Source organism: Malaclemys terrapin, chromosome 25 (genome assembly GCF_027887155.1).
Source record: "Malaclemys terrapin pileata isolate rMalTer1 chromosome 25, rMalTer1.hap1, whole genome shotgun sequence".
In the NCBI taxonomy this organism is placed as follows: Eukaryota; Metazoa; Chordata; order Testudines; family Emydidae; genus Malaclemys; species Malaclemys terrapin.
Window position 1 is genome coordinate 12,056,129 of NC_071529.1, and position 27,364 is coordinate 12,083,492.

At 57.9% G+C, this 27,364-nt stretch overlaps 1 protein-coding gene across 1 annotated transcript in view; it reads left to right on the plus strand.

Annotated features, from left to right (window-relative positions):
• The first annotated feature begins 15,744 nt into the window (after positions 1-15,744).
• Positions 15,745-27,364, plus strand: part of ARHGAP23 (Rho GTPase activating protein 23) — a 129,164-nt gene continuing 117,544 nt past the window's right edge. Inside the window, exon 1 of the mRNA XM_054014375.1 lies at positions 15,745-15,812. Coding sequence (XP_053870350.1) covers positions 15,804-15,812 — 9 coding nt within the window. The 5' untranslated portion in view covers positions 15,745-15,803. The remainder of the gene's footprint in view (positions 15,813-27,364) is intronic.

Here is a 27,364-nt window from a genome sequence, read left to right on the forward strand (position 1 = left end):
GCCCCTCTGGCAATTGGGAACACCAGCCAGGTACGTGGTCGCGTATCTTGTAGGATAGACAAGTACATAAGCTCAGTGTAGAGGCTTACAACAGCTGTTTGTGGATCTGAGCAGGGTGGTGGAATTCTAGTGCAGGTGATGGCCAGCGGTGGGATTTTTCTAGCTCACTGTAGGGCCGGCAATGAGGGAATCCAGGCAGCGGAGTTTGCTAAACATACAGGGTGTGGGAAGAATTAGGTTGTGCCCTTTCTTGATTCTTCAGAATTTATAAATAAAGCCTCCGGTTTGGCTTGTATCCTACCATTAAAATCACTGTTAGGTTTAGGCCTCCCTGTTGGAACACTCATTGGAGGTCTCGGATGTGCATTCAGCTGTCTCATCTTTCAGTTGAACTTTAAACCAATGAAGCATTTCATATGAGGCTTTTTTGAAAACACCCTGAATAGAAATCCCTTCCCTCTTTCAATCAGGTGTCACTTGGCTGACCGCTGATGCCACGTCTTCTAGGTAAAACAGGGTAGACCAGACCTGAAGTTCTAATCTACAAATTAGGGGCAGGTGAGTCCCAAGGGGATAGCATACTCTGCTAGGTGTTAAACCTGGGTTCTTTCTCTCTGCCACTGACTTGCCACGGTGAGACCTTGGTCAAGTCTCTTAAACGCTATGTTTGATTTCCCCAGTTGTAAAATGGGGTGAAAGATGCTTCCTTTTAAAGTGCTTTCAGATGAAAAATGCTATAGGTGCTAATCAAGAAAAACGTGGGCAAACTCTTGTGCGCTCGCTAAAAATGAAACAAAAAACTTCCACGCCTTAATACAAAAAAGCAAAAAAAAGGGGGTCCACCCCCTCTTTTTTTTTTTTTTGCACGTCACTCTTTAAAACCAGTGACCAATAAAACAAACACTGGAGTTGCAGCCTCCTATCCTTTTTTAAAAAACAAAGCTTATATAGGCAAATATCTACTGTATTTGATCTTGATTAATTTCAATCAAAGTAGCATGCAAAATTCTTGCCTAGCTCAAAGACACTGACTCTTGGGTAATCCAGATAAGGAACTTCCCTCTGTGTGACGCATGTTGTAAACCAAGTGGATAAAAGCTTCTGCTCTGACGTGTTTCCAAGCCCCAGACTCTTTAACCACCATCCAGCAGAAATGCAGCTTTGTTTAATTTTTTGGTCCTTTTTTTTTTTTGGCTTAATTTATTAAAATAGTTGCTGTATAATTTATTTTCATAAACTATATTAAAAAAGTTACTAAATGGTAACCAGACTTGCAGGCCAATCTTAAAAAAAAAAAAAATAGTTTTTTGATATAAACATAACAAATGCACTTTGAGTGTGTTTGGTTATTTGGGGGGGGGAAGGTGTATCTGTGGATTAGTCCCAGAAGGGGGTTGTCTGTATATATTGTATTAATAGGCATGTTTGGCCTCTCGTATGGAAGCATTAGTAACTGCTGCAGATCTTGTCCAGGAAGCCGGTGTAAAATTCTCAGTTTTTTGTAAATTGTCAGTGAGGGAGACCTCTGACTTTTGTGTTTGTAACTCATTTTTATTGTCGTTTTGAACAGTGGGTTTTTTGGTTGGGGAGGGGGGGGCGGGACGGGAATTTGAAATAAAATGTTTAGAAATTGTTTCACAGACCCTTTTTAGATATTGCGCTCGCAGCCAGGAACCTGCCCCAGTGTGGGGCTTTGTCCCCCTCTTGCAGTGATGAGCCTCTACTCCGGGAGTGGTAAAGCAACAGCGCTGTTAGGAAGGGCTCTAGGAGGCTCCTCGCCCTGGAAGGGAAGCGTGCCCCGCTGAATGGGATACACAACTGTCTGGTGTTCTCTCCACACCCCCGCTGGTACATGCTCCAACAGCTAAGCACCTGGCGGTAAGAGGATCCTTCAGGCTCCTCTATCACTGTTTGGGTTTCTTGTCTTTCTCCAAAGCCCTTGGCACTGGTGGCTGTGGGTGGTAGGATGCTGGACTGGAAGTGGGCTCCGGTCCTAGAAATCGTGGTAAAGGCAGTTCTTCCCTTTCCAGGGCTCCTAGGCCTCTCCTCACCAGCGATCCACTTCCATTTTCTGTCCCCTTTTAAACTCCCCTGTGTTTGCAGCAGGATGGAGACGCTGACGTAAGTCCAGTCCCGGTCATCTGCCGCCTACTGCTGTGAAATGCAGCAGCGCCTGAAGTGCTGGAACTGTGCCTCCAGCACTGCTCTTCCACGGGTGGCTGGGGGGAGAGAGCCCCCACTCTCACTGCCCCACTCCTCCGTGCGTCTTGTTACTCGACTTAGGCCAGGCACCATCCTCTGTTCCAAGTCCTGCCCCTGGTGCTTTCGGGTGTGGGTCTCTCTCAGAGCTGGCTTCCATAAGGAGGAAGAGCTACAGCGGATGGGCCTATGTAGCTGCTGTGAGATCAGTAATGGCCCATCCCACTCAGAGTCTTCCTTAGGTTACCTTTGCTTATGCCAGCCAGGGAGGGGGGAAGCTCTGATTGCGGCTTGGGCTGGATGTGAATTCTAGTTGCTAAATGGAAATCATGCGCACTCCTCTGCCACCCCAGCTCACGGGGCCTCGCTTCAGCCATTTCCAAAGTCCAGAGCTCCTGATTACCTGCTTCAGAAAACGCATCACCTGGTCCATGCCCTGTGTGCGGCTGACTGCAGAGACCCTTCCAACCCACGCCATGCTGTCTGCCTGAGTCTGCAGACGGACTGCTCCAGGTGCAGCAGCCGTGAGCTGTAGCACTCTGCCTTGGGCCCTAAAATAGCCTCCACCAGTTCTTCACCTACAGTCGCGTGACCTCAAAGGCACCTGTCATTACAGACCTGGATCTCTTCGTGCTTGGCTGAGGGTCGCTGCCTTTCCAGGGGTCTGCTCCATTAGGGAGCAGTGTAAGAACTAGGCAGTCTTGAACCTGTTGCCTTTTCTGTTAAGCAGCTATTCTAGTTTCCTTGGAGGTGTTAGGTGATGGATGGAGGGGAAGGGGGTGGCTTTTGCCTACGGGGGCTGCTAGAGTCAGTCTGTTACTCACCCAGGCCTGAGGTAAGAAGAGAACAACATCTGCCTGGTCCGCTCCCATCCTAGGGCCTAGGAGCGCCCTGACTCCAGTCTGGTTCTCTCCCTGTCTCAGCAGCACATCTGCTTGTTAGCACCAGGTGTCGTTTCTCCCCTGGGAAGGTGGCATAAGGGCTGGCGTGTGTGAGTGAAGTGGGCAGAGAGCAGCGATCGGATTTTGCTAAGGTGTTCGGGGCTGGGCCCGGAGAAATCCAGCTACCTCCCCAAGGAAGGAGCACAGAAGGCCTTTTCCAGACACTCCCAAGTGAGGGCCAGATTTTCCCAGGAGCTCAGCTCCTATTTCGACACCTAAACGGGGCCCGGGCATCCACCAGAGCACAGAAACCAGCCAGGGGCTTGCCATGCGCCCAATGTACTGCCCTCCCCTGACAAGGCTGAGGGGGAGCCCTGCTTGGAGGACCCTGAGATGGGCTGTTCCTTTCACGTCCACCTTGCCCCAAAGACATACAAGTCCCAGCAGGGTGGGCTGAGCCTTTCCCCGCTCTCACAAGCACCTGTGTTTACTGGCCTTGACTGTGAGTGAGCAGAGGACTGTGGGCCTTGACTTTTTCGGCCGGTGGGAAGCCATCAGGCTGAAACATCAGCAAACAGCCATGCTGGGGAGTGACTTCTGTGCTGGGCAAACTGGGCGTGGAGATGATGGCAGTGGGACGGGGTTGCTGCTGGCTGGGGGTCAGGGAATGGAGGAGGGAATGTGCATGCAGTGAAGTGTCTGGGGTGGCAGGAGATGGGAAGGGGGGAAGCTCAGTGTCAGGTAAATGGAGGAGTGTAATGGAGAAGCGTCAGTTGGGAAGGAGAGGGGCTGTGGTATCTCCTCTGTGGCCAGGGCAGGGGGCCGTGGGTCAGGACGGGGAGGAACTTTAAGAGCATCGGTTTGGTGACAGGCAGCATTGAGGAACTAGAGCAGTGGGGGCTGGGGGGCGAAGGGAGGACAAATAAGTGCTTATTATGGAGCCGCTCAAAGACCTGGCCTGGGTATTGACTGACTCTCGGCCGCCGTGGGGGAAGGATATTGAATTGGACGGGGGGCAGCAGAGGGCACAAGGAATGAAAGATCCTGGAGATTAGAAACCTGCTGCCAGGCAAGGGCTGGGTTCTGGGCGGGGAGAAGTCAGGCTTGGGGCACAGGACATTTCAGAGGGTCCTGAGAAGGGGCAGGCACCAGCAGCGTGTTGAGTGCTAAGCTAGTGTGGGTCTCTGAGAAGGAGCCGTATGTCCCCCATTGTACAGATGGGGGAATGGGTACAGGGAGAGGAAGAAAATTGCCAGAGGTGTCAGACCGGGAGTAGAACCCAGGAGTCCAGGTTCCCGCTCTGGGGCCGTGCCCCATCCCCTGGACTGCACTGTATCCTCAGACTGTAACGGCTTCTCTCCAGGCCCTCTGATCCTGGAGCAGCAGCCGGGTGCGGAGCATACAGGTTAAGGCAGTGGTTTGTGGCCTTTCTCATCCCCGCTTCCTGGGTGCTACAGCTCAGAGCTGTGTCAATCAAACAGGGTTAGCTGGCGAGGGAATAAGGTATTGGGCAGTGGGCGTAGCCGGGCTGCGCGACCCTCCGTCCAGGCCAGCCCGCTGCTATTGGCACTGACGGAGCCCCTTGGGAAAGTCTCAGGCGGTCCCTGGGGGCAGTGGCCTACTTCAAGCAGGTGGCCGTTTGCCCAGGCTGTGCCCTGAAATCCTTCTCTGTGGCCCCGACACCAGGTGCCCGACCTACGGCTGGTGCAGGGTGAAGCTAAGAGCAAAGGGCCCCTTGGCCCCTCTGCCTGGAGTGAAGCTGGTGCCCACTCATTGCACTACGTAGACCTGAACCCCTGGAGCAGCATGTCCAAGGAGACCCTCCCGGCTGGCTCCGGGGGCATTTCCTCTGCCCTGTTACTGCCCCCCCAGGGCAGGGGGCTGGATCCATCTCTGGCCACTTCTGAGGTTGGGCACAGCATGGAAGTGGGGGAGGGGTTGGGGGGGTGGAATTCTCTGCTGGGCCTGGTGCGCCATCTTGTGCCCTCTCTCTGCAACTGCATCCGCTGTGCCCCGGCGAGGCCTTGCGTGAATTTGGGCTGGCAGAGGGGTAGGAAAAGAAACAGCTGTTGCAGGGGGGAAGCTTTGCATCCCCTCGCTCAGCAGAACAGCTGCTGGGAAGAGGGCTGCTGTGGAGCCCTGAGCCCCCCCCAAAACTGCGAGCCCTCGGGCAGGTGTGGAATTTGCCTCCCTGCACAGCCCCCTTGGCCTGGCTAGAGCGGCCCCCCCAAATCTAGAAGTCACACTATGCCTGCGTGCTGTCACCTGGTGCAGGGGGAGCCTGTTCCTGTTCCACCAAGAACTTAACTCGGGCAGCACTGGCCGGCGCCTGGCTCATGCACTGTGTGGCTCAGAGCGAGGGGAGGTTCCCTGGCCGAGGGAGACCCGGGGCCCTGTAGCAGGAGAGGGGCTGAGTGGGGACTGGAATGGGGTCCCTGCTGGGGTGTGAGGACGGAGAGGGGAATCCTAGCCTGCGGTGCCTGCTGAAATCCTGATGGGGCCTGCTCAGCAGCTGGCTCTGGTGTGTGGTTTTCCCATCTCTGTGCAACGCGCCCCCCCCCCCCCCCCAACCAATCAAGAGCCGTGGGACACAACGGTAGCTACCGGCGGAGCAATTTCCTGGCTGAATGCTGCTGAGGCTGTGGTCGAGGGGCTGCTGGTGGCCGGCATAGGGCTGTCGAGGGAGAGCAAGGCGGTTTCTCCAGACTGGTCCTCGTGTGGCCAACCAGCAACGTGCCACGGTGCCTGTGGCATCCGTCCTGTGGGAGCGATGCTGAGGCCGGCCTGCGGCCCACGGGGATGTGCGAAGAGGGGAGCCCTGAACGCTTGGTTAGCCTCCTTACAATGGAAGGTGCACGCTGCCTCCTCGCCTGCTCCTAGGGTGACCAGATGTCCTGATTTTATAGGGACAGTCCCGATTTTTGGGTCTTTTTCTTATATAGGCTCCTATTACCCCCCAGCCTATTCCGATTTTTCCCATTTGCTGTCTGGTCACCCTACCTGCTCCGCTGAGAGGAGCCGTGTGCAGGGGCGGCTGCTTGGACCCCCGGCAGGCAGGCGAGCGCCTGGAGCCTGGCAGGGAGGCTCTGGGTTCCGAGCTGGAGCTGGGCGAGCCCATTGGGGGTGTCTGGGCTGCAGTGAAGTCACCCCAGGGGAGCTGGGCCCCGATGGAGAGGGGCCGGGATGGAGCTAACTGCCAAACCAGCCTGGCCCCTGGCAGCCTGCCTTGCCCCTAGTGTGGCCCCTGTGGGGGGCCAGGACACCAGAGTTCGACCTCCCCCTCCAGCTGCCCTGACCCTTCTCCTGGCTAAGGGCAGCTGCTCCTGCTGTAGCCAGATGGGGCAGCTCCCAAGTGAGAGCCCCCGCTAGGAGTTTGCTCTCGCCCCTGGGTCTGGGCCCACGCTGCCCTCAGAGCCCCGAGCGGCGCCTTTGCTCCTGCTCCATTTTAGCACCGAGCTGTTCCCCACCCCCACCGCCCCCGTCGGCACTTGGACCCGGCTCTGAACGCCTCGGCGTTTTGGCAGATCAAAGCCCGAAGAGCGACAGAATGGGGGTGAGCGCTGAGAGAAGAATCCAGGCTCTCCGGTGTCTGCCGGGAGTGGGGGAGGAGGGGGGCTAGGGGAAGCTGGTGAGGCTAAGGCGCTCATCACGCACCCCCGCTTCCCGGCTTAGCCTTGTGGAGTCTGTGCTGGGCGAACCCAGCGCCCGGGAATGCCTGGGCCACTGACCCAGGCTGCGGTGGAGAGGAGCTCGCAACACCCAGCTCTCAAAGCAGGGCAGCGTCGCTGGCCCTGTGGCACGGCTGGGGAGTCCAAGGCACAGAGGAGGATGAAGGGATCTGGTCTGGCTGGGGCAGTCAGGCCCCTGGCAGAGCCAGGAATAGAACTGAGGGCCACCGGCACCAGAGCAGCACCGGCCATGGAAGGGGCGGGCCGTTGCTGTTCTGTATTTGGCTTGTGGTTGACAGCGCTGGCAAGCACGTAGGAGTGCAAGAGCCAGCCACGGCCCACGGCTCCGCAGCGCTAGGTGCTGTACAGACCCAGAAGACAGCATCAACCCCTGCCCCACAGCTCTTGTTACGCTGAAGTGTAGACAAGATCTCCCCCTTGGGGGTGCCTAGCCTGTGGGAGAGAAGCCCTGGCTGTCCCCCCCTGTGCTAATGGAGGCAGCCGTGAATGCAGCAGCTATTTTCTGGCCTGGCCCCTGGGCAGGGTGGGCTACGTTAGCCCGGCAGCGGAGCAGGTGAGCTCCTGGCAGCTCCCTCGAGCCCGTGGCTGTCCCGGCAGAAGTGGTTTATTAACGAGGCTTTGGGTCGCCAAACGCAGCAGAGGAGTTGGTGCGAGGGGGCTCCGCTGTCTGCCGTGTGTTTGGTTTCCCTCCGGCCCACGGGCAGGGGGCGGCTGGGGGATCTCGGGGCAGGAGCTCTCTGGGGCCAGCAAGGGGAGACAACGACACTTTGCACCTGTGTTGGTGCCGCAGCTCTGGTGAGCGCAGGGCCCTGAGTGCCTGTTGCAAAGTGCACCCGAGCTGCACCCGCCTTGATGCTTTGCTGAAACAAAGAAGGGCTGCAGCGGAGGTGGTAGGGAACTGTCCCCCCTCCACTGTGATTTAGAGTGGGGGGTTCTCAACCTGGGCACCATCTAGGAGTCATGACCCCCCTGTCCTTGCTAAATAGGGGAGACGACCTGATCTAGGAAAGGCTTGGGAGGCTGGGAGCGGGGCCTTTAGAGCGCAGGGGCCAAGCCCAGGCCTGGCAGAGGGATTGTACTGGGGGCACCCGGCACGCTGTGTGCGGGGAGCACCCCTGGGCCATGCTGGGCCAGCTCCTCAACTAGTACCACTCCAGCCACCCACTTACACAAGCTAAGGACCCAGCCTCTGGTTGCTAGTCGAATCCTCCCGCTGCTTCAGTTTGGGTCGAGCGAGGCATAAATTGGAGCCGGTGATGGTCAGTGAGGGAGCGGGACTGGAACCCAGGCCCCTCCTGGCACCCAGACCTTCGCTCTAACCACTAGGCCCCACTGCTGCCTTCTGCAATGAGGGGGGAGAGCCTGTGTGGCAGCCTGGATCTCCGCATCCTTCTCCCTGCTGAGGCTGTAGCCCCCTTAGCCCGGCATTGTCTGTGAGAACAAAGGGCCTCATTGATGGACCTGCCAGACAGTGTCTGCCAGGCTGTGAACTTTGTATCCTGGGATTTTATTTGCTGCTCCGAGTGTGGGGCTGGAGCGGGGATTTCCACCACCACCCCCCCCGCCAGCCTGCTGAGTGTGTGTTGGAGAGCGCACAAAGGTGCTAGGGGGCAGAGGGAGGGGAGAAAGGCTCTGCCAGCTGGCGTGTAGGGCCGGGCCATGCACCCAGCAGACAAATTTGCTCCTCCCACTTAGCAAGGGCTGGTGCCGTGCCTGTTCAGGGGCTTTAGGCCCCAGCGTGGCCCCTGGCCCAGAGCAGGGCAGCCCTAAGTTCCACCCATGCTGGCTGGACCATGGCCGGGCACAGCTCTGCCCTGGCCCTGCCTCCCCGAGTCCACACCCTCCTCTGTCCGGCCCACACCCTGCCCTGCAATGGTTGCTAAGGGGTCTCCCTGCACCACGGTATTGCCCCTGCCACTTGGCCTGGTGCCCTCTTGAAGGCAGTGATGCATGTAGCACGCTGGGCAGGGGCACAGGGATGCTGCAACATCGGTGCCACCTGCCTGTAGGATTTGGGGTCCCTTCGCCTCCGGCGCCATGGCAGAGCCTTTCAAGGTGACCAGCAAAGGTGGGGGGGGGATTCACTCTGTGCCCCTATTTTTGGCTGCTTTATCATGTCAACAAATAGCCCTGAGTGGGCTCCACTCCACTCCCCCCCGCCCGCTGCAAGATAAGGGTCTTTCCCCACTTCATTTTCCCACGAGGAACTCTGCCCTCGTCTAGCTGGGAAGCTGGCCAGAGCAGGTGCAAAGCGCACCCAAGAGGAAGCCGTTGGCAATCCACGAGACCCGGGAATGGTGATACGTCGCCTTCAGCCCCGCCCGCTGGCGCTGCCTCTCTGGTAACTCTTTCCGTACGTATCTGGCCAGAGCGCTCCTGGAATAGGCAACTCTGTGGCCAGCCGGAGAACTCGGGGAAGGGGGACGTCACGAGGGACTGAAGGCTGAGCTGTTGAGCGGGGGAAGGGATTTTCTGCCAGGCCCCCTCGACTCCAATGCCTAATGGACGTTTTGGAGAAAAGCTGTTGCGATTAAAGCGTCATGGCCACTCAGTGACCGTCCCTACCCCTGCTCTGGGGCCCTTAGCGGATGGTCCTAAAGTAAGAAACAAGCGGAAACAAAGATCCCATCCCCCAGCCTTCCTTTACCCGCCCTGGTGAAGCCAGATGAGATAGGGCCCATGCCCAATGTAATAACAAACCAACCTCCTGTACAGGGCACCTTTGCAATGTAGCTACCGCCATCTCCTGGTGACTCTGGAGCGCGCCTGGACTGCTGGGATAGACCTATGAGAGCCGATGAGCTGAGGCTACCGGTGCCATGAGTGGAATAGCCAATGGGGACTGTCTCCCAGCTGGGTAAGCCGGCAATCCCTGCATTCTTATTATTTACTATTTGCGTTGCGGTACCACACAGGATCCCTCCTTGTGGACCGCCCTGTTGTGCTAGGCGCTGTACAAACAGAGCAAAAAGCCAGTCCCTGCCCCAAGGAGCATACAGTCGACCCTGTCGTCAGTAACTAATAGCAAGCAGCGTGTGTTGGAGCTAATAGCGCTTTGCTTCGCCCAACTCAGCCCCGTGAGGCTTTGCAAGCTGTCGTCGACCGAGCCAGCCAGGATCCTGTAACTGTCCTTATCCCCAGTGGGATCCCGGCACGCTGGAGAGCGCATCGCCAGTCATGAACCTCCCAGGCTGGCGCAGTCCCGGGGCCTGTCCTGCAGCCCGGGAGAGCAGAGGGCGAAGTCGTCTCATCAGCCTCTGGCAGGGAGGCGGGCGCCGTCTGGCCGGCTTTCAGAAAGGCTGTAAAATCTTCCCCTCCGAGACAGCTTTCCCCGCCCCCAAAGCCCCCTAGCCCAGGCAGCATCCCAAAAGCAAGCGTCCACCTAGCCCCCGTAGGGGCGTGGCTATTAGCAACGTGGAATGTGACCAGATACCCCGGTGACGGGCGGCAGTTCTGAACCCGAAGCTAGAGCAACGGAGGCTCAAAGGTGGCTGGAAAAGGGCTGCCGGGACTCTGGTAGGGCGAGCGTCCGGGCTCCTTGGCATAGGACGAGACGGGCAGATCTTCAGCTGGTATAAATGATCCTAGCCCCAGTGGGCCACAAGTTCTTATGCTTGTGCGGGCAGGTGCTTGGAGACCAGGCCTGCTGGGGAGGTGATGCTCAGGGGTGGCGGTGGGAAGCCCCCGGAGCCTCCCAACAGCTGTCCTCGAATGCCACGCGGGCATGCCCACGACCATGCCCAGCCCTCGCTGGTGCCTGGAGACAAGGAGCAACCGTGTTGCTCGCCAAGGAAGGAGGAAAAACTAACTGTGGCGCTGTTGCATCCTGTGGGGGGAAGGGGGTGTTATGCTCAGGGCAGGAGGCATCTTCACAGCTGCTGGTGCCACCCTGCCTGCCTAGAAGGACCCTTTCTACCCGCAGCATCGCAGCCACCCGGCCTTCCCTGGATTCCAGCCCCCTTCCCCCCCCCCACGCACATGCTATAAAGCCCCCTTTGTCAGAGGCGCGGCCCGGCCTCTCCCCTCCCTCCCCGCCGGATAGAAACGCCAACATGGCCGCCTGGCTCCGATCTTATTTTTAACCTCTCATTAGCATCCAGAAGCAGCAAAGTTCCCCGTTTCCTGGAGAGGTTCAAAGCCAGATAAGCCGGGAGACAAAAGCCGCATTCTTCCAGCCGGCATCTAACAGGCTTCCCCTTGCTCTATGTTATCATCCGCACATGCCCGCTGCATAATCGCCTCCCTGTTGCACTGCAGAGCTTGGTCACCCATCCCTAGATTGCCCTGTGAAGCATTCCCCCTTCTACACACAGACGGTCCCCGGGCAAAAGCCACCTTCCTCTCCCGCTCTGAAATCCTGATGCTCGCTCTCTACCTGCTCTGATCTCGGGCTTTGTCTAGGCAGGGGTTTGAGGTCCCGATGCAGCAGGGCTGCTGTGAATGCCCAGTGCCCAGCCTGACTTATGCCCATAGCCTGGCTGAGATTTTCCACTGCCTCTGGGTGACCAAACTGAGACACTGAAGAGGGGCCAGTCTCCGGGTTTTGCTCAGCTCTGTGGCTATGGGGCGCTCCGGAAAATCAGTCCCGAGGTGTCTCAGGCTGGCCTCCCTCAAAATTTGAGCCCCCTCCTCCCGACTCAGTGGCCGCTTTTGAAAACGATCAGCCTCTGTGATTTGGTGCGAGGCCAGGAGAACCCAGGCATCCTGGCTTCTGCATCCGTACGTCAGCCACCAGCCCATCTTTCCGGTCTGCTGTGGGGTAGGACAGGTTGGGCCCCCGTGAACACAGGACCGCGTCAAGGCAAAGTTAGAACTGACTTGGTCGGTGATGTTACGCTTGTGAGGAATTTGCTGCGTCCCGTTCCCTGGTTCTGCCCATCCCTGTGTGACTGCAAAGGCTGAGCTCCGGCAGAGAATCCCCTGCCAAACGAGCACTTAGAACAGCTCCGGGAAACGACAAAATAAATTACCAAAGGAGAGCAGTGTGGCCAGTGCTTCCGAGCTGCCCCCGGGCACTTGGGCTGGGCCTCTCCGCCAGCGAAGATTCACCCAGCCCGGTCACCGGGCTCTCCCATCCTGGGGATCTGAGTTAGAAACAAGCCCTGGCTGCAAAGAGCCGAGCCCGGATCAGATCAGAATCCAAGCCGGGCTTCCCTGCGGCTTGGGAGCGTGTGGGTCTGTTGGTCCTGCCTGGGCTCATTTCATAGGGAGTGTGTGTGAGAGAGAGATTGTGTGAGTGAGCAGAGGTGTGCGTTAGACCCTGTGTGTATGAGACACACACACAGTGCGTGAGAACATAGTCAGGGTTTGTCACTCCCTTTCCCGGTGGTGCAGAGGGCAGCATCCCCCTTCCCTCCCTCCTGACCCCGTGATGGGTGTCGCACCCGCCCTGGTGCCTGGAGCCCACCCTGGGGCCAGGAAAGGCTAACAGGGCAGCGCTTCCCCCCGCCGAGAACTGCCTCTCACATGGCTCCTCACGTGGGGCCTGCTGAAGCCATTTCCCGGCTGGAATGCGGTGGGTGCAGTTGGAGCACATCTGCCCACATGGCCCAGTGTGTTCAGAGCAAATCAGCAGACCCGGCTTGTTTACTCTGCATCACGCTGCGGCTGCTCCTGTGCCAGCAGTGGGGCGGGTGGCATGGGGCTCTGCTTTAAAGGCCTCATCATCGCTAATGCATTTGGCAGCCACTCGAATGCCACGGGTTGCACCTAGAGATCACTCCAAACAGCACAGAAATCCAGTACTGGTTCTTCTCCTGCAGCCGTGCCCAGAGCCCGTTCCAGGTGGGCACAGAAATCCAGTACTGGTTCTTTCCCCGCGGCCATGCCCAGAGCCCGTTCCAGGTGGGCACAGAAATCCAGTACTGGTTCTTCCCCCGTGGCCGTGCCCAGAGCCCGTTCCAGGTGGGCACAGAAATCCAGTATGGTTCTTCCCCCGCGGCCGTGCCCAGAGCCCGTTCCAGGTGGGCACAGAAATCCAGTACTGGTTCTTCCCCCGCGGCCGTGCCCAGAGCCCGTTCCAGGTGGGCACAGAAATCCAGTACTGGTTCTTCCCCATGTTCCAGGCCAGCAGGAATTCCCCCTTGCCCCTCACTATAGTGCAGACTTTGTGGACAGGCTTCACTTGGGACAATCAGAGTTAAAGCCCCGATTCGATTTCTGGTGCATGCTTGGCACAGATTCACGGCTGCATCCCCGTGCAAGGAGCTTCCTCTCTCAGTGCCCAGGTGCTGTGGCTAGTCATCCACACGCCAGCAGCCCAGGACCCTCTTTGTTGACTGAAAAAACCAAGTGACTAGTTCTGAAAGAAGTTTGCCTCGTCCCCATCTCACGCTGCAGCTGGGTAGCTCTGGGCCTGTACCCCATTGCCAACCCCTTGCCACACGTTCCTCGATTAAGTCTCACAGCACCCCTTGCAAGGGGGGGAGCGATTGTTTTCCAGAGGGGCACACACCGAGCCAGCAATAAGAACCCAGGCGTTCTGCTTCCCTGGCTGTGTTCTTACCACTCAACCACACGTCCTTGCCGAGAGGGGAAGAGAGCCTGTGCATTTGGACACTTGGTTCTCCCTGCTCCAAGCACTAGAGCGGACTCTGTCCCGGAGCTGGGAATAGAACCCGAGAGTCTTGCCTCCCGGGCCCCAGCTCTAACCACAGACTGGAGCAGTACATGGAAGTTCTGACTCATGCCCCCCTCTTTAACCTCTATGACACACTCCCAGGTGGGCACAGAAAGGGGGAAGGGGAATAGACCCCCCAAGTCCTGCCTCCCAGGCCCCCGGGTCTAACTACATGGCAACGCTTCTGGCTCATTCTGACTCTGATATGGATGGGGCCCTGGGTAAAGATACAAAGCCAAGGCTGATGGTGGCATCAGTTCTTCCTGGCGCTGCCCTCCACCCCACCAACTTCACCCTTTTTAGGAGCCTCGGCTAGGGCGGTTGGGGTTCACTTTCTGGCTTCCCTTTCGGAGGCCGTGTTTGTATTATCTGAAGGCCCTCACCGAGATCAGGGCCCTGTTGTGCTCAGAGCTGTACAGACTGCGAGAAACAATCCCTGCCCCAGAGAGCTTGCAGTCCAAAGAGACACCAAAGGTGCGGAAGGGAAACGGAGGCACGGAGCAGGGCTGTGACTTGCCCAAGGTCACACAATAGGGCAGTGGCAGAGCTAGGGGCAGAGTCCAGGGCGCTTGAGTCCTGGTCTGCTGGACGCCAAAGCTTGCACCAAGTTTTTGTGACTTTCGGGAATTTCCAAATAACACAAATGTTTCTGGCATTGGTGCTGCTACCAAGCAAATATTTACAACTGCTCAGCAAGGGGGGTTGATGACTTCCATGCCATGCGCCGCAAACAAATTACTCATGGAGGATAATTGCTGGTGTTGCAGACAGTCGGCATGAAACCAAGTTCATACTCCTCTCCCTCCCCATCCCCCAGGCAACCAAGGTTTATGTGGGGACAGCGGGGAACCAGGGGTTCCTGCGTTCGGAGTGGGAGCTGGGATTCTTGGCTTTTAACCCCAGCTCTGCCACTGACTCAGTGCGCGGCCTTGGGCTGGTCATGGGCCCGCTCCGTGCCTCAGTTTCCCCTCCTGAAAAATGGGGAGAGAGGGACACTGACCCACACCGCTGCTTGGAGATGGAATTACATATCTGAGGCCTGCCTGGCAAAACTCAAGTGAAGGGCGACACAGTTGGACAGAGAAACATCCCCCCCACCCCTTTTCCCTTGCTGTGGGACTTCTCTGATGGGAAGCAGTCAATATCCCCTGAGTCTCCCCCAGCATCTCCCACTGGCCCACAGCAAGACAGGCGACTTGCTCCCAAGACATTGGGGCTCAGCCCCCCCTTCTCCACGATGTTGCCTTTGGCATGGGGAAGAGGCTCTGGCCTAGACCATGCCCAGCCTGCCAGCAGCGCACCCTCCCTGCTTCCTGGGGAACAGGGAAAGGGGTGAGGGGGAGATGTGGGCTCCTGGCCCCAGAGAGGGTTAAATCGGTGTCTCCCTTGGTGCTTTTGCAGTTCCCGCTCCTGGACCTGGCACTGCTCTGGGAATATTCTGCCTTGGGGAGTGTTACATGAGGACACTCCACAGCGGCCAACCAGCCGGATGGCGAGCCAGCCCTCCCCAGGCCAGGAGAGAAGGGGGCCTGGAAATAATGGTAATCTGGGGAGCACGGAGGGAGGGGGCAAAGGGGAGGATCTGCTGCTAGGGGGCGGAGAGTTTTGGGGATGGGGGAGCTGGAGCAGAGAGAGGGGCATGGGTGGGTCATGAGTCCTGCCACCCAGGTGTGGGGCTGGCAGCTGCAGGGCGTGCACGGGGCTGTACAGCAGGGGCAGGGTGGATGGGTGGGGGGGGAAGCTGCAGGGTGCGCATGGGGCTGTATGGCAGGGGCAGGATGTATGGAGGGGGGGAAGCCCAGGTGTGGGGCTGGCAGCTGCAGGGCGTGCATGGGGCTGTATGGCAGGGGCAGGGCGGATGGAGGGGGGGAAGCCCGGGTGGGGGAGCCCAGGTGTGGGGCTGGCAGCTGCAGGGCGCGCATGGGGCTGTCCAGCAGGGACAGGGCGGATGGAGGGGGGGAAGCCCAGGTGTGGGGCTGGCAGCTGCAGGGCGCGCATGGGGCTGTACAGCAGGGACAGGGCAGATGGGGGGGGGGAGCCCAGGTGTGGGGCTGGCAGCTGTAGGGCGTGCACGGGGCTGTATGGCAGGGGCAGGGGCTGCCCCCCCAGTAGCTGCCCCCCCGCAGTGAGGGGGGCGAGGGCTCACATGACCCTGCCGGGCGGCGGCCGCAGCTGCCCGGGGCCGCAGCGCCGGGATGAGCCGGGGAGGGGAGGGGAAGGGGCGGGACGCGGGGAGGGGGCCAGGCAGACACACGCCCGGCGGGGGGACGGGCGCTCGCAGCAGACGCAGCAGCCGGGCCGGCTCCCGGGGACTCGAGGACCTGACAGAGGAAAGTCACATGGATCGCGCCGGGGGGCTGCCCCCCGCCCTCCCCCCGCCGCCGCCTGGCCTGGGGGCGCGCTGAGGGGCGCAGCATGGAGCAGGTAGGAGGCGCGGCCGGGGGGTCTCGGGGGGGCGGCTCGCGCACACAACAGAGCCGGGGGGGGGTGTGTGTGGAAGAGGTGGGGGTCTGTGTAAGGGGTGGAGGCTGGGATCGAGGCATGGGGTGGGGGGCTCTGTGCAGGGAGCCTGGGTCTAGGGTCTGTGTATGGGGTGGGGCTCTGTGAATGGGGGTCTGGGGTCTGCATAGGGTGGAGCTCGGGGGAGGGGGTCTGGGGTCTGTGCCTAGGGTGGGGCTCTGTGTGGGGTCCTGGAGTCTGTCCATGGGGTAGGGGTCTGGGGTGGGGCTCTGTGTGCTGGGCTCTGTGCCTCGGGGTCTGGGGTCTGTGCCTGGGGTGGGGTCCTGGATTCTGTGTGTAGGGTGGGGCTGGGGTCTGTGCCTGGGGTGGGGTCCTGGATTCTGTGCATAGGGTGGGTCTCTGTGAATGGGGCTCTGGAGTCTGTGCATGGGGTGGGTCTCTGTGAATGGGGCTCTGGGGTCTGTGCGTAGGGTGGGGCTGTGTGTGTGTGGGGCGTCTGGGGTCTGTGTGTAGGGTGGGGCTGCGTGTGGCGGGGGTCTGGGGTCTGTGCCTGGGGGCCTCAGGTCTGTGCATAGGGTGGGGCTCTGTGTGTGGTGTGGGGTCCTGGATTTGGTGTGGGGTCTGTGCCTGGGGTAGAGGTCTGTGCATGGGGTGGGGTCCTGGATTCTGTGTGCAGGGTGGGTCTGGGGTCTGTGCCTGGGGTGGGGTCCTGGATTCTGTGCGTAGGGTGGGTCTGGGCTCTGTGCCTGGGGGTCTGGGGTCTGTGCCTGGGGTGGGGTCCTGGATCGGGTGGGGTCAGGTCAGAGCCATGCCAGGGCTGAGCGCTGAGCTGTGTACAAGAGGGCTGGGGCGCAGCGCACTGCAAGTGGGGGGGGGGAGACAACACAGAAGGGGACTCCGATCTCTAGCTCCTGTATGCCATCCAGGCTGGCTTTGCCACCCTGGGGTCTAGTGAGGAGGCTGGTGCTTGGTCCGCCCCCCCGCCCCGGTGCCCCACCTGGTGAGGGGAACACAGCAGGTGGGTGGCAGAGAGAGAATATTACAATGATAATAAAAAAAAATCAAGAGCAGAGGAAAAAAAAGAGGCGTGTATGAAGCGAAGGGAGGGGTGGGGTACAGAGAGGGGAGTGGAGGTGGGGTTGTATGGGGAGGTGGGAGGTGCTAGGGCATGGGGGGTTGTATGGGAGGGGTATCGGGGGGGCATGGGAGGAGATGGGAGAGGGTGGGACCTGGAGGGGTGTGTAGGGAGGAATGGGAGGGAGCGAGGTGTCAGCAGAGGGACGACTGGGAAGGGGACTGCCTGCCCAGGGGTGTATAAACATCCCCTCGCTGCCAGCTCAGCTCCCGGGCCCAGCAAAATCCCAGCCTGGTGGAGGAGGAAGGGGGCTGGCCAGCCACGTGCCCTCTGCTTGTCTCTGGGTGAATGGTCCAGACCAGGGATTCTGGGAGTCACCTGGGTCACACGGTGCTGCTTAGCCGGACCTGGGTGGGTCCTGTGGCACGGGGGGTGCTTCAGAGAACCACAATTCGCCACTTGACTCTCCCTCCTGGAGGGGCCGGAGGAGAGCAGGGTTGATTTTGGAGTGGCCCCTCCTGGTCTCACCTAGCCAGGGGCTGCCTGACCCCATGCTGGGAATTACAGCTGGATGGTCAGCATGGTACCCAGGGAAACTTCCTGTCGAGATGCCCTGGTATTGGGGATGCTACACTAGGGAGGCCTTGCGGGCATCTGAGCCCACTGGCCAGAGACCCTCACGATCACTGCACACAGGCGCATGTGCCTGTTCACACCCATCAGAGACCCTCATCGTCTACAGCCATCCCCGGCAACCATGAGACAGAGACACCCCTTAGACAAAGATTCTGGTTGCATATAGAAACATGGTCCCACCCATTAGAAAGGAGGCCATCGCAATACACACACGCGCGCACACACACACACACACACACACAGTGTGTGATTGTTCTGGGTTAGTCCTTTGCAGTACGCGGCACTTGTTGCTCCTGGTCGTGGCCTCATACAGGCTGATTTTTGGCCTATGTCTCTGGCAGCTCAGGGGAGGAGACCGAGGGAGAGAAGCACCTGCCACCGGGTTCTGCCCCATGGCTAAGTTGGGCGAGGGGGCCCTCTTCCTGCCCAAAGCCAGACGGTTCCCATCTGTGCTGTCCCCAGGGGGCGCCGTGGGGTGATGGAGCAGGCTCTGGGGGTGGGGGTACTTCCCACAGAGAGGGGTTGGGGGGGGCAGTTGCCACCATTTTAAGGCAGTGGGGTGGGGTGCGGGATGTGGGAAGGGAGAGGTGGCTGGGGCAGGATCTCTGCCTCGGAGGAGCCTCTCTCGGCCTGTCTCCGCATGGATGCCGGGAGTCTCCATGGTGGGGTTGGGGTGGGATCTCTGGGTTTCTGGCAGGGCAAGGGGTGTTAGTGTGGGTTTTGAGGGGAGCAGGTGGGGGGCATCAGCCCCTCCCTCTTCTTGTGATATGTCACTTTGCTGAATGAATCCTGAGACCCTTCCCCTCGGCTGGAACAAGCTGTAAGGCCGGAAATGGAAAGGCAGAGCCCCTCCCCCGTAACCCGAATCCGAAGGACAGTAACCCCCACACACCGCCACCCCGCCTCCCTGAATCCGAAGAGCAGCGCCCCACTCTGCCATGTCCCGTCTGCCGCTGTCCCCCTTCTCCTGCAAGCTGCCCCTCTCCCCCCCCCACCCGAATCCACAGGCCATGCGTGTCCCTCCCCCCCAATCCCTCCCAGGCCAGTTGGAATCCCTTGTACTTCTGCACTTCATAGTCCCCTGTTCTGCTCAGTTGTCCTGCGGGTACTGCCGTGGCATGGCCAGGTCACTGGGAGCACCCCAGCTTTCCCCGGGTGCAGCTATAGCCAGGACTTCCCACGCCACCTGGGAAGCAGGAGAAGTTTGTGCTTCCTTCCCTGGAGTGCTGGGAGCCGCTAGGCGGGAGGCGAAGGGTAGGGGTGGGGCGTTCAGGGCTGTGGGTGTCGGGCCGGGGCAGCGGGCTCTTATCCCAGGGCTCAGACAGGCAGGCACCTGAGGATGGACAAAGGGGCTGGCCTGTGAGGGACGATAGGCTGAGCCCTGGCCCGGATTCTGCGCTCAGTGTAGACCGGGAAGTTGGGTGGGTTCGCTCCGGATTTACGCCAGGGTAACTGAGAGCAGAACCCAGCCCGTAACCAGTATGGCTTGGCTGAACGTTGGCTGAGTCCGATGCCAGCTTCAGCACCTCTACAGCAGTGACACCTTGGGTTCCTGGCAGCCCCATCCAGGGATCTCCCAGTGCTCACGATTTAAGCTGGGGTTTTGAAAAAGGCCTAAGGGAATTCCAGCTCCCAGTTAATTGGGTGCCTAGCCCCCTTAGGAGCCCCAAGCCCCACAGCACCCTATGAGGTAGCATCCTTCTTTTCATGTGACGAGACCAAGGCACAGAGGGGGGAAATGACATGCCCAAATACATCCAGTGGCTCTGCAGGATTAGAACCCAGGGCTCCATTGTCCCCAGGGCTGGGCTTGTCTCACCAGACCCATCTGGAAGGAGGGGCTTTGGGCAAAATTGTTCTCTGGGGGCCTGTAACTGGGAGAAACAGGAGGCAGTTAAGAAAAGGAAAATTCTGATTGTCACAGGGCAAGGCAGGGGCTGTCCGTGTTTGTACAGCGCCTAGCACAATGGCTGCTAGATGGACTCAGGCTGAATATCAGGAAACCTGCCCGCCAGTGAGCTGGATGAGGCCGCGGCAGCCACATAAACCCCTAAGACGGAGGCAGGAATTATGTGCTAAGGTGAAAAATCACTATCACCTGGAACATTGAAAGCTAGATGCAGAAAATAGGACGGTAGCTGGGCTTGCCGTGTGGTTGTAGCCGTGTTGCTCCCAGGATATGAGAGAGGCAAGGTGGGTGAGGTGATATCTTTTATCGGACCAACTTCTGTTGGTGAGAGAGACGAGCTTTCGAGCTACACAGAGCTCTTCTTCAGGTAGGTCGGCTTGGCAGAATTTGATTGTGACCGATAATATCGATGTTTATCTTTAAGCATTTATTTATTTGGATTGATTCCTTGGGGGGGGGTGCGTATGGCGAAACTGACGTTTCTTGATAAAAATCTAATTCTTCCAAGTGTAATTGTAGAGGATGAACGTGGGCTAGATGGTGTCTAGTCGGTAAACCTGGTTGGAAGTTTTCCGACGAAAATTTTCCATCAGAAAACGCAGGGTTGTCAAACTGAAACGTCGCGTGGACCCGTCTCGATTGCACCCAAAATTGGCTTCAGCATGAAATGTTGCATTTTTTTCTATATGAAATGGTTTTCGAGTCACATTTTTGGATAGTTCCGTTTTTCAGGAGATGTTGAAACTGACCATTTCCCTTCCGATTCGGAACCAAACCAAAATGTCAGCATTTCCCCAGGACCGGAGAGTCCGAGTCCCAACCGGCTTTGGCCGGGGGACGTCTCTAACGTTCCTGGATTGCTGGATTGCCTTGCCCTGAGCTGTGCTTCTTGCCTGTAGCAGCAAAGCCAATCGGTCTGTTCTGGTGTCATTGGTCGTGAGTTTTTGTATTGGCAGAAGGGAGTGAGTGATGGCTCTGAATGATGATGACAATAATGACTGACACGTACATAGTTCAGTCAGAGTTCCCCATGCTCTCTCTGGCTGTGATCCTTATTTAACTCTTATGTTGCAGCAGTGCCTAGGGGGGAAACCAGGTTGGGGCCCCCTTCTGCTGGATGGTGCCCAAACGTATCAGATTCTCTCTCCCCCTTCTGCCAAATTCCCCCTCCCTTCTGCACACATTCTGTGTGCTTTATTGATCAGCTGATTCTATTGATGTGAGTTCTCTCTTCACCTCCCACTGAAATGCAGCCACTTCTGGGGTGGACTGCGGCTGCCGTTTAACACGAGCACTGATAAATGAGCTGTTCGGAATGGTCCTTAGCCCCAGAGGCCCGTGCGTTTCATGGCACGTCTGGACCCGAATCTACAGCAACGTTTACTTTAGTGCATCCGGGTAACATCCCCTTGGTTCCCCTCCCTCCCATGCCCCAACACACATACACACCCTGTAGCACCTGGTGGCAAATACTTGCTGGTGAACAATTCATTGAGGATTAATTTTGATGATGGATTTTTTTGCTGCATTCTCCTGACAGCCTGTTCTATGGGCCAACGTAATTATGATGCAGTCTGGGCAGCCTGGCTTAGAATCTCCTTCCCACACCCTGAAGGTAGGTGTGTGTATTTTCAGCGGTTCAGCTTCTCAGGTCCCCAGGCCTTCACTGCTCTGTTCTGAAACTGAGGCACCAAGTGGCTAAGTAACTTGCCCAGGGCCACCTAGGAAGTCTGTGGCGGAACATGGGGATTAAATCAGAGTCTGCTATGTCCACAACCCAGCCTGAATTTAGCGTTCTTGCTAGGGTTTACCTTGACCAGCTAAACACGTGTTAAAACCACCCTTTGCCTCGTGTACGCCAAGATTTTAACACATTGCTGATCCCGTGTTTAAAAAACACTCCTCTTTCCCCAGTGAAGACAAAGCCTTAGGGGGTGGGAGAGTGTGAGAAGGGTGTGTGTGTGTGTGTGTGTGTGAGAGAGAGAGCCTGCATGTGCAGCACATGCATGACGCCTGCACAGGGGCCCTCTGTACATGCCTGTGTGTGGCGTGCTGAATGCGTGTCCACCCACTGTGTGTCGGTGAAATCCCGTGTACAGCGTGTGCTTGTAGAAGGAGCTGTGCAAGTGTGTGACGCTCTGGGAAGGCGTGCGTGTGTGAGTGTGCATGGTTGTGAGCACGTGTCCCTGCCACGTGTGACTATGTGATCCTGCCTGTGCGGACTGTGTGACAGTGCGTGAGTGGATGTGTGTGGCTACGGTCAAGGCTGAGGTGCTGCCGGGGCGTTGGGATGGAGCCCCAGGGGCCATGGGTCAGGACCGAGGAGCATCAGCAGAGATGGGTGGGAGGAGCCCAGGGGCAGCTGCAGGTGGGGATTGGGGGCTAGAGATGGGTCTGAGGAGCCCGGGGTTGGCACAGCAGGGCAGGCTGTGGGCTGGGATTGAAGGGCATTGACAGAGCTATTCGGGGGACTCAGGACTGGGATAGCAGGGGGTGCTGCAGGTTAAACCTGAGAGATCCATGCATCCGCGGTGCTCATGTACGAATAGGGGCAGCTCTTGGCTATTCAGTAGCACCCGGACCCCCACACCTGCCCAACACGCTCTTCTGTTGACCCCCGATGACCCAGGTTCCTGGTGCGGCCCATGCGGGTCGGCTAACTGGGACCCTCACAGAATCCCTGGCCTCGGCCTTTGCTTAGAGCCTAACAATTCCCCGGCTCCCCTGCTGCCGGTTGGAAGAGTCCCAAGGTCTGCTTTCCAGGGTGGAAAAATAACCTCCCCGCCACCCAGCTGCATTGCAGGGCAGTTCCCGGCGCCTTCCCTTTGCCCTGCTTGGCTGGGGCTCCTCCGGAGCAGGCGGTGATAATTTTAGGCAGTGAGATCAAACAGCTTGGCATGCGGCACGCTCGCCGATTGGACAGCTTGGGGGTGCGTGAGCCTGTGATCCAGCCCGGCCAGGGATAGCGCTGGACTCCGGCCGGGCCTGCTTGTTGTCTCTCGCTAATCATTGAAATGGCTGATGGCAGCCGTGGAATGGCTCTGGGGCTGGCAGGGAGCGAACAGACGTCCCCAGGGCTCCGTCCTCCTGGAGTCCCTGCAGAGCGTCCCCCGCTCACCCCCTGTGCCACTTTAGCCCTAAAACGCCTCCGTTTAGGAATGCCCCAATCCGTGAGCAAATCCCCCCCCCCCCCCTGTAAAGCAGCTGGTCTCGGCCTTTCATTCCCAGCGTGTCTGTAACTGTGCTGGGGGGGGAGGAGAAAATGCTGGAAGACGCCCACCCCCCCGACCGCTTCTGCCTTTAATGATTTTTCATATTGGGACCCTCGCTGTGGTTCCTTTAAGAGGCTTCCATTCAGCCTTCCAGGCCCTCCGGTGCCAAGCATTGCCCCGACCCTAGGTTTGCTAGCCAGGTTTTCTCTTGTTTATCCCAGTTTCCCATAGCCACCCATGTGGGCTGAGCTCTTGAGCTGAGCGGAAGGGGGGTGGGGAGGGGGGAGGGAGCCGTGGTAACCCTTTCCTTGCTGTCTCAAATTGCCTCCGGGGGTTTTGGGGGTCACACCCCACCTGCGTCTCCTGTTTCGGGCTCGACGGGGATATTTTTCCAGTGAGGTTCCGCCAGCAAGGTGCTGGGCGCTCTGGATCCGATCCTCCCGGCCCTGAAGCACAAGCTTAACTTTTAGCACAGGAATAATCCTGTTGACGTAAGCGCGTGGCAGGATCGGGGCCAGCGCCCTCTACACCTTGCAGGATTGAACCCACTGGGAGAAAGGACTCGCCACCCACGCGGGGCCTGATTCTGACCTCGGTCATGTCACTGTAAAACATCCCCATTAAAATCTCCGCCGGCGTAAGTCGGTATGGCTGATTGACACCCGCTAAGAGTCTGGCCCAGTGGAGTTAAATAGTGTCAGATTGAAGTAAAGAAGATCAGAATTCGCACTTAGCTCTTTGTAGAGAAACAGCCCGGATCCAAATCTAGGGCGTGTTACACTTACACTTTTACACACCTGCACACGCGTGTGCGTGCACACACACAGTTTTTCAGACCAATATTTTCATGAAGTTCTTTTTAAATGCATTTTGTTTCTTGAAGTGATGTCTTTAGACAGCCCATGCGTTGAGCAGTTATTCTATTCCTACAGACGGAGATGTTAAAACGGGCCTGTCCCCCCCCCCCCCCCCCCCCCCCCCCCGCCATGACTTTCACTGGGAGCTGGGCTCTAACCCTCTTTTTCTAAAATAGATGCTCTAATTCCGTCAGGAATTATTTCAGGGAAGGTGTCTGGCCTGTGTTACAAAAGAGGCCAGACGCGATGATCACCGTGGTCTCTCCTGGCCTTGGAATCTATGAATAAATCCTGTAGGCAATTTCAAAATACTCCCCCTACGGGCCTGACTGTCCGCTGACCTGCGCCGCGTGTCCTTATTTAAACCATCGCAAGGCTAAGATTACCATTCTGATCTGGTGCCATTTTACACCTTTTTTGTGCCAGGAGCAAATCACTGCACAGAGGACCTAGGGTTTTCTCTTCACTGCGAAAAAGGCGTGGCTTTCACGCTGATGTATCTAGCTCCCTGCAAAATCCTAGGTGAGATGAGGCTTGGGTCGTTTTTATCAACCCACCCTATAGACCTCCCGCACCTGGGCTTGGCTTCAACTAGTTAACCTTGCGGAGCTGTTTATTCCGGTGCAAAGCAGGTGCAGATTGTTATAAATGGGGTAAATGACTGTGGGGCAATGGAGAATCTGATTTAAGGGCTGGTTTCCCCTTAAAGTCTGCTCCACACGTAGTTTTTGTATGGCTTTAAAGCCGATCGGGGGAGTGACTTTTCTACTGAAACACCTCAATTGTTATTGCCTCTAGTGTGGACGCAGCTACGCTGGTATCATGTTGGGCTGTGTTTTGTTGTTCTTCATTTGAAACAATATTCATTGAAATATTAAAAATCCAGGGTCAACGGTTTTTGTTTTGTTTGAACAAGCCAATATTCCCCTGCCAAGTTTTCAACCCAAGATAAGCTGCTTGGTTTTATTATTGCTTCTAGTCCATTTCCTTTCCGGGTTCTCAGGCCCTACGTTCGAGCATTGCTACCCCCAGTATAGTGCAGGAGAGCCCGAAAGAGAAACTGAATACAAGTAAAAGTGAAATTTACCTTACAGCGTTTGCCTGGTTTAGCTGGTAACTGGGGCCAGGCTCACCCTACAAAGTTTTGTTGGCGTAGCTATGTCAGTGAAGGGGGTGAAAAAAACCACGCCCCAGCCGAGGTAGCTCTGCCGACAGAACCCCCAGAGCAGATGCTGCTGCCAGAAGAGAGCTTTTTTCAGGATCGCTAATGTCATTCGGGGAGGGGGTGTTGTTCTGCCAGAAGAACGGTGGCTGTCAGCATACGCTGGGGAGCGCTGATGGGGCAGCTGTACTGACAAAGCATTTGTCGCCTAGGCGAGGCCTGAGAGTTTAAAGAATTCTTTCCGTTTTAGTGCCCACGGGCCAGAATGTGCACAAGCGCCTAGCACTGCTTTGACACTTCAGTAAGTGCCCAGATGTTCAAACGAGCTCCGCACATTGGGTGCGGAGGTTCCCCCCCCTTTTTTTGTTGTGGCAAATCTTAGGTGCCTGAACGAGACTGAGCTCTTTAGAAAATCTGCCTTCGATCTCTCTGGGTCTCAGTTCCCCATCTGTAAAATGGAGCTAATAATCCTTCCGTTACCTGTTTTATCTGTTTCCACTGTCAGTGCTTGGAGTCAGCGACTGCCTCTTGCTCTGTAGAGCTCCCAGTAGAACAGCGGCTTCTGATCTTGACTAGCCACAACCATCTTTGCTATAGGAGCAGAGGTAGGAGAGAGCTGCAGGCTTCCCCGCCCTTGGGACCCCAGCTGTGCGTGCTGCTGTTGTTCGAATTAACCATTTGCCTGTTTTCCATAGGGCCTAGGAAATCCTAGGGATTGGAGATCAGGGCTTGTGCTGGGCGCCGAGCAGAGTACGTCCATACACTACAGACTTCTGCCAGCGTAGTTATGTGGGTCGGGGTGTGAAGAGGTGGGTGATCTCTGGCCGACACGGGTGTGCTGGGAAAAGCCACCAGTGTGGATGCAGCTAATATCGGCATGTGGTTTTGCCCATTCCGCTCAGGTTTGGCTGGTATAAGCCGTGTCCGCACCAGGAACGCTTTGCTGGGTTAGTCTACTGGTATAACCACACTGGCAAGGCCTTCCTAGTCGAGACGTGGTCTGAGAGGCAGTCCCTGTCCCAGAAGGCTTATAATCTAAACGGACGGGACAGACCCAGGGCTGGGGGGACCGGATCTACCATACAAGTAGGGGCAAGAAGGTGACGGGCTGCAACCATCATGTCATGTTGGCTTGTTTCCCTTTGATTTGTGGGCGGGGTTTGTGGTGTGGGAATTAGCTGGCGATGGGGGTGTGGGGGCAGGAGGGGAGCAAAAGGGGCAGGGAGGAGTGAGTCTGAAGCAGACAGACTGTGGTGGGTGGGGAAAAAGCCCCGCTGGGTAACCATGTGCTGGGTGTGTCCCCTCCACCACGCGGGGTGCTGTGCCAGACAACACCCCCATCCCCTGAGGAGCCCCCGCTCAGACAGCAGGGGCCGCCCCGAGGACGGGAACTCTGGATTTATTCCCCCCAGAGGTTCAGTCTCCTGCTGGCCCCCAAGAGAAAATTAACTAAAATAAAAGGGAGGAGGGGGAGGGGATTTGGAAGAAAACAAACTAATCACCCTGCTGGGGCCAAACGCAGCCCTGACGGAAAGCCAGTGACGGGAGAGGGCCTTAAACCAGCGCTGAGGGGCCCCAAATCCCCCAGGTGCCAGTCGAATGACTGGGATCCTCCTCCCATCCCAGTCCCCCCTACCCGCTGGCAGGCACTTCACACGAGCCCTCACTAGAGGGGGCCCTTCCTCTTTCTCTCTCTCCATGGAACGCGCGTGTCAGCTGTTCCTTGCCCTCCCTGCCTGGCACCCTGGCCCTGCTCAGCGCCTGGCAGCAGGGACCCTGACTCTGTCCCTCGCCGCCCACAATGTCCTCGCCGAGGAGAAACCCTCCAGCTTCCACCTCCCTCCCTCCTGTGGGGAAGACATGGACTCCCCTAGATTCCATTCCAGGCGTTCCCAGCACCCGCAGCTCTGTGCCCAGCACCCCCACGTGTCTAGTGGGCTGTAACAAAACCCTGGATCCGGATCTTGACTTGAATCCAGACTGTGTGTGTCGTATTTCTGCTCCGGGGTCTCGGTGCCACCTGGCTCAGAGGGGCCCTGGGATGTTCTGAGCCGCAAGAGGCAGAGGAGGGTTTACGCTGCCGCGATCTACACTGAAGTGCCCATGAGAGCGGGTGCGGCGTGGTTTAGGGTGAGGCTCTCAGCTGGGAAGTGGGAATGTGCCCTGGTGCGACCGGAGTCTTCCACCCGGCTGTGCTGGGGTGGCAGCTCTGGGAAACGTGAGCCGCTGGGTCTCGTCCTCCCGGCCTAGCCCCTTCCCGCAGGGAGCAGAGCACTGGAGAGGTGACTCTCTGGACGCTCACAGGCACCGAAGAGGTCCAACGTCTCGCAGGAGCAGGCCCAGATGGGACAGATCCATTAGGAGCTCAAGGCTATTCCCTGCCATAGCTGCGTCTCGCCCCCTAATGGGGACACGTCCCCGGCCTGGCTACAGTGATAGGTGTTTGGGGGAAAGAGATTCGAGGCGCAAGTAACTCTCCTTTGTGACGCCACCTCCCAATCCAGCTCCCTGCAAAGCTTCCCGGGCCAGTTACACCTACTCTATTTTCCGTGCCCATGCTGGGAAATTCATGGGACGCCCCTTTGACGCCCACTGACCCCACACCCTGCAACGCTGCTTCAGTCCCCAAGCCACGAGTCGATCGGGGAGATGGGGGGGGAAGGGG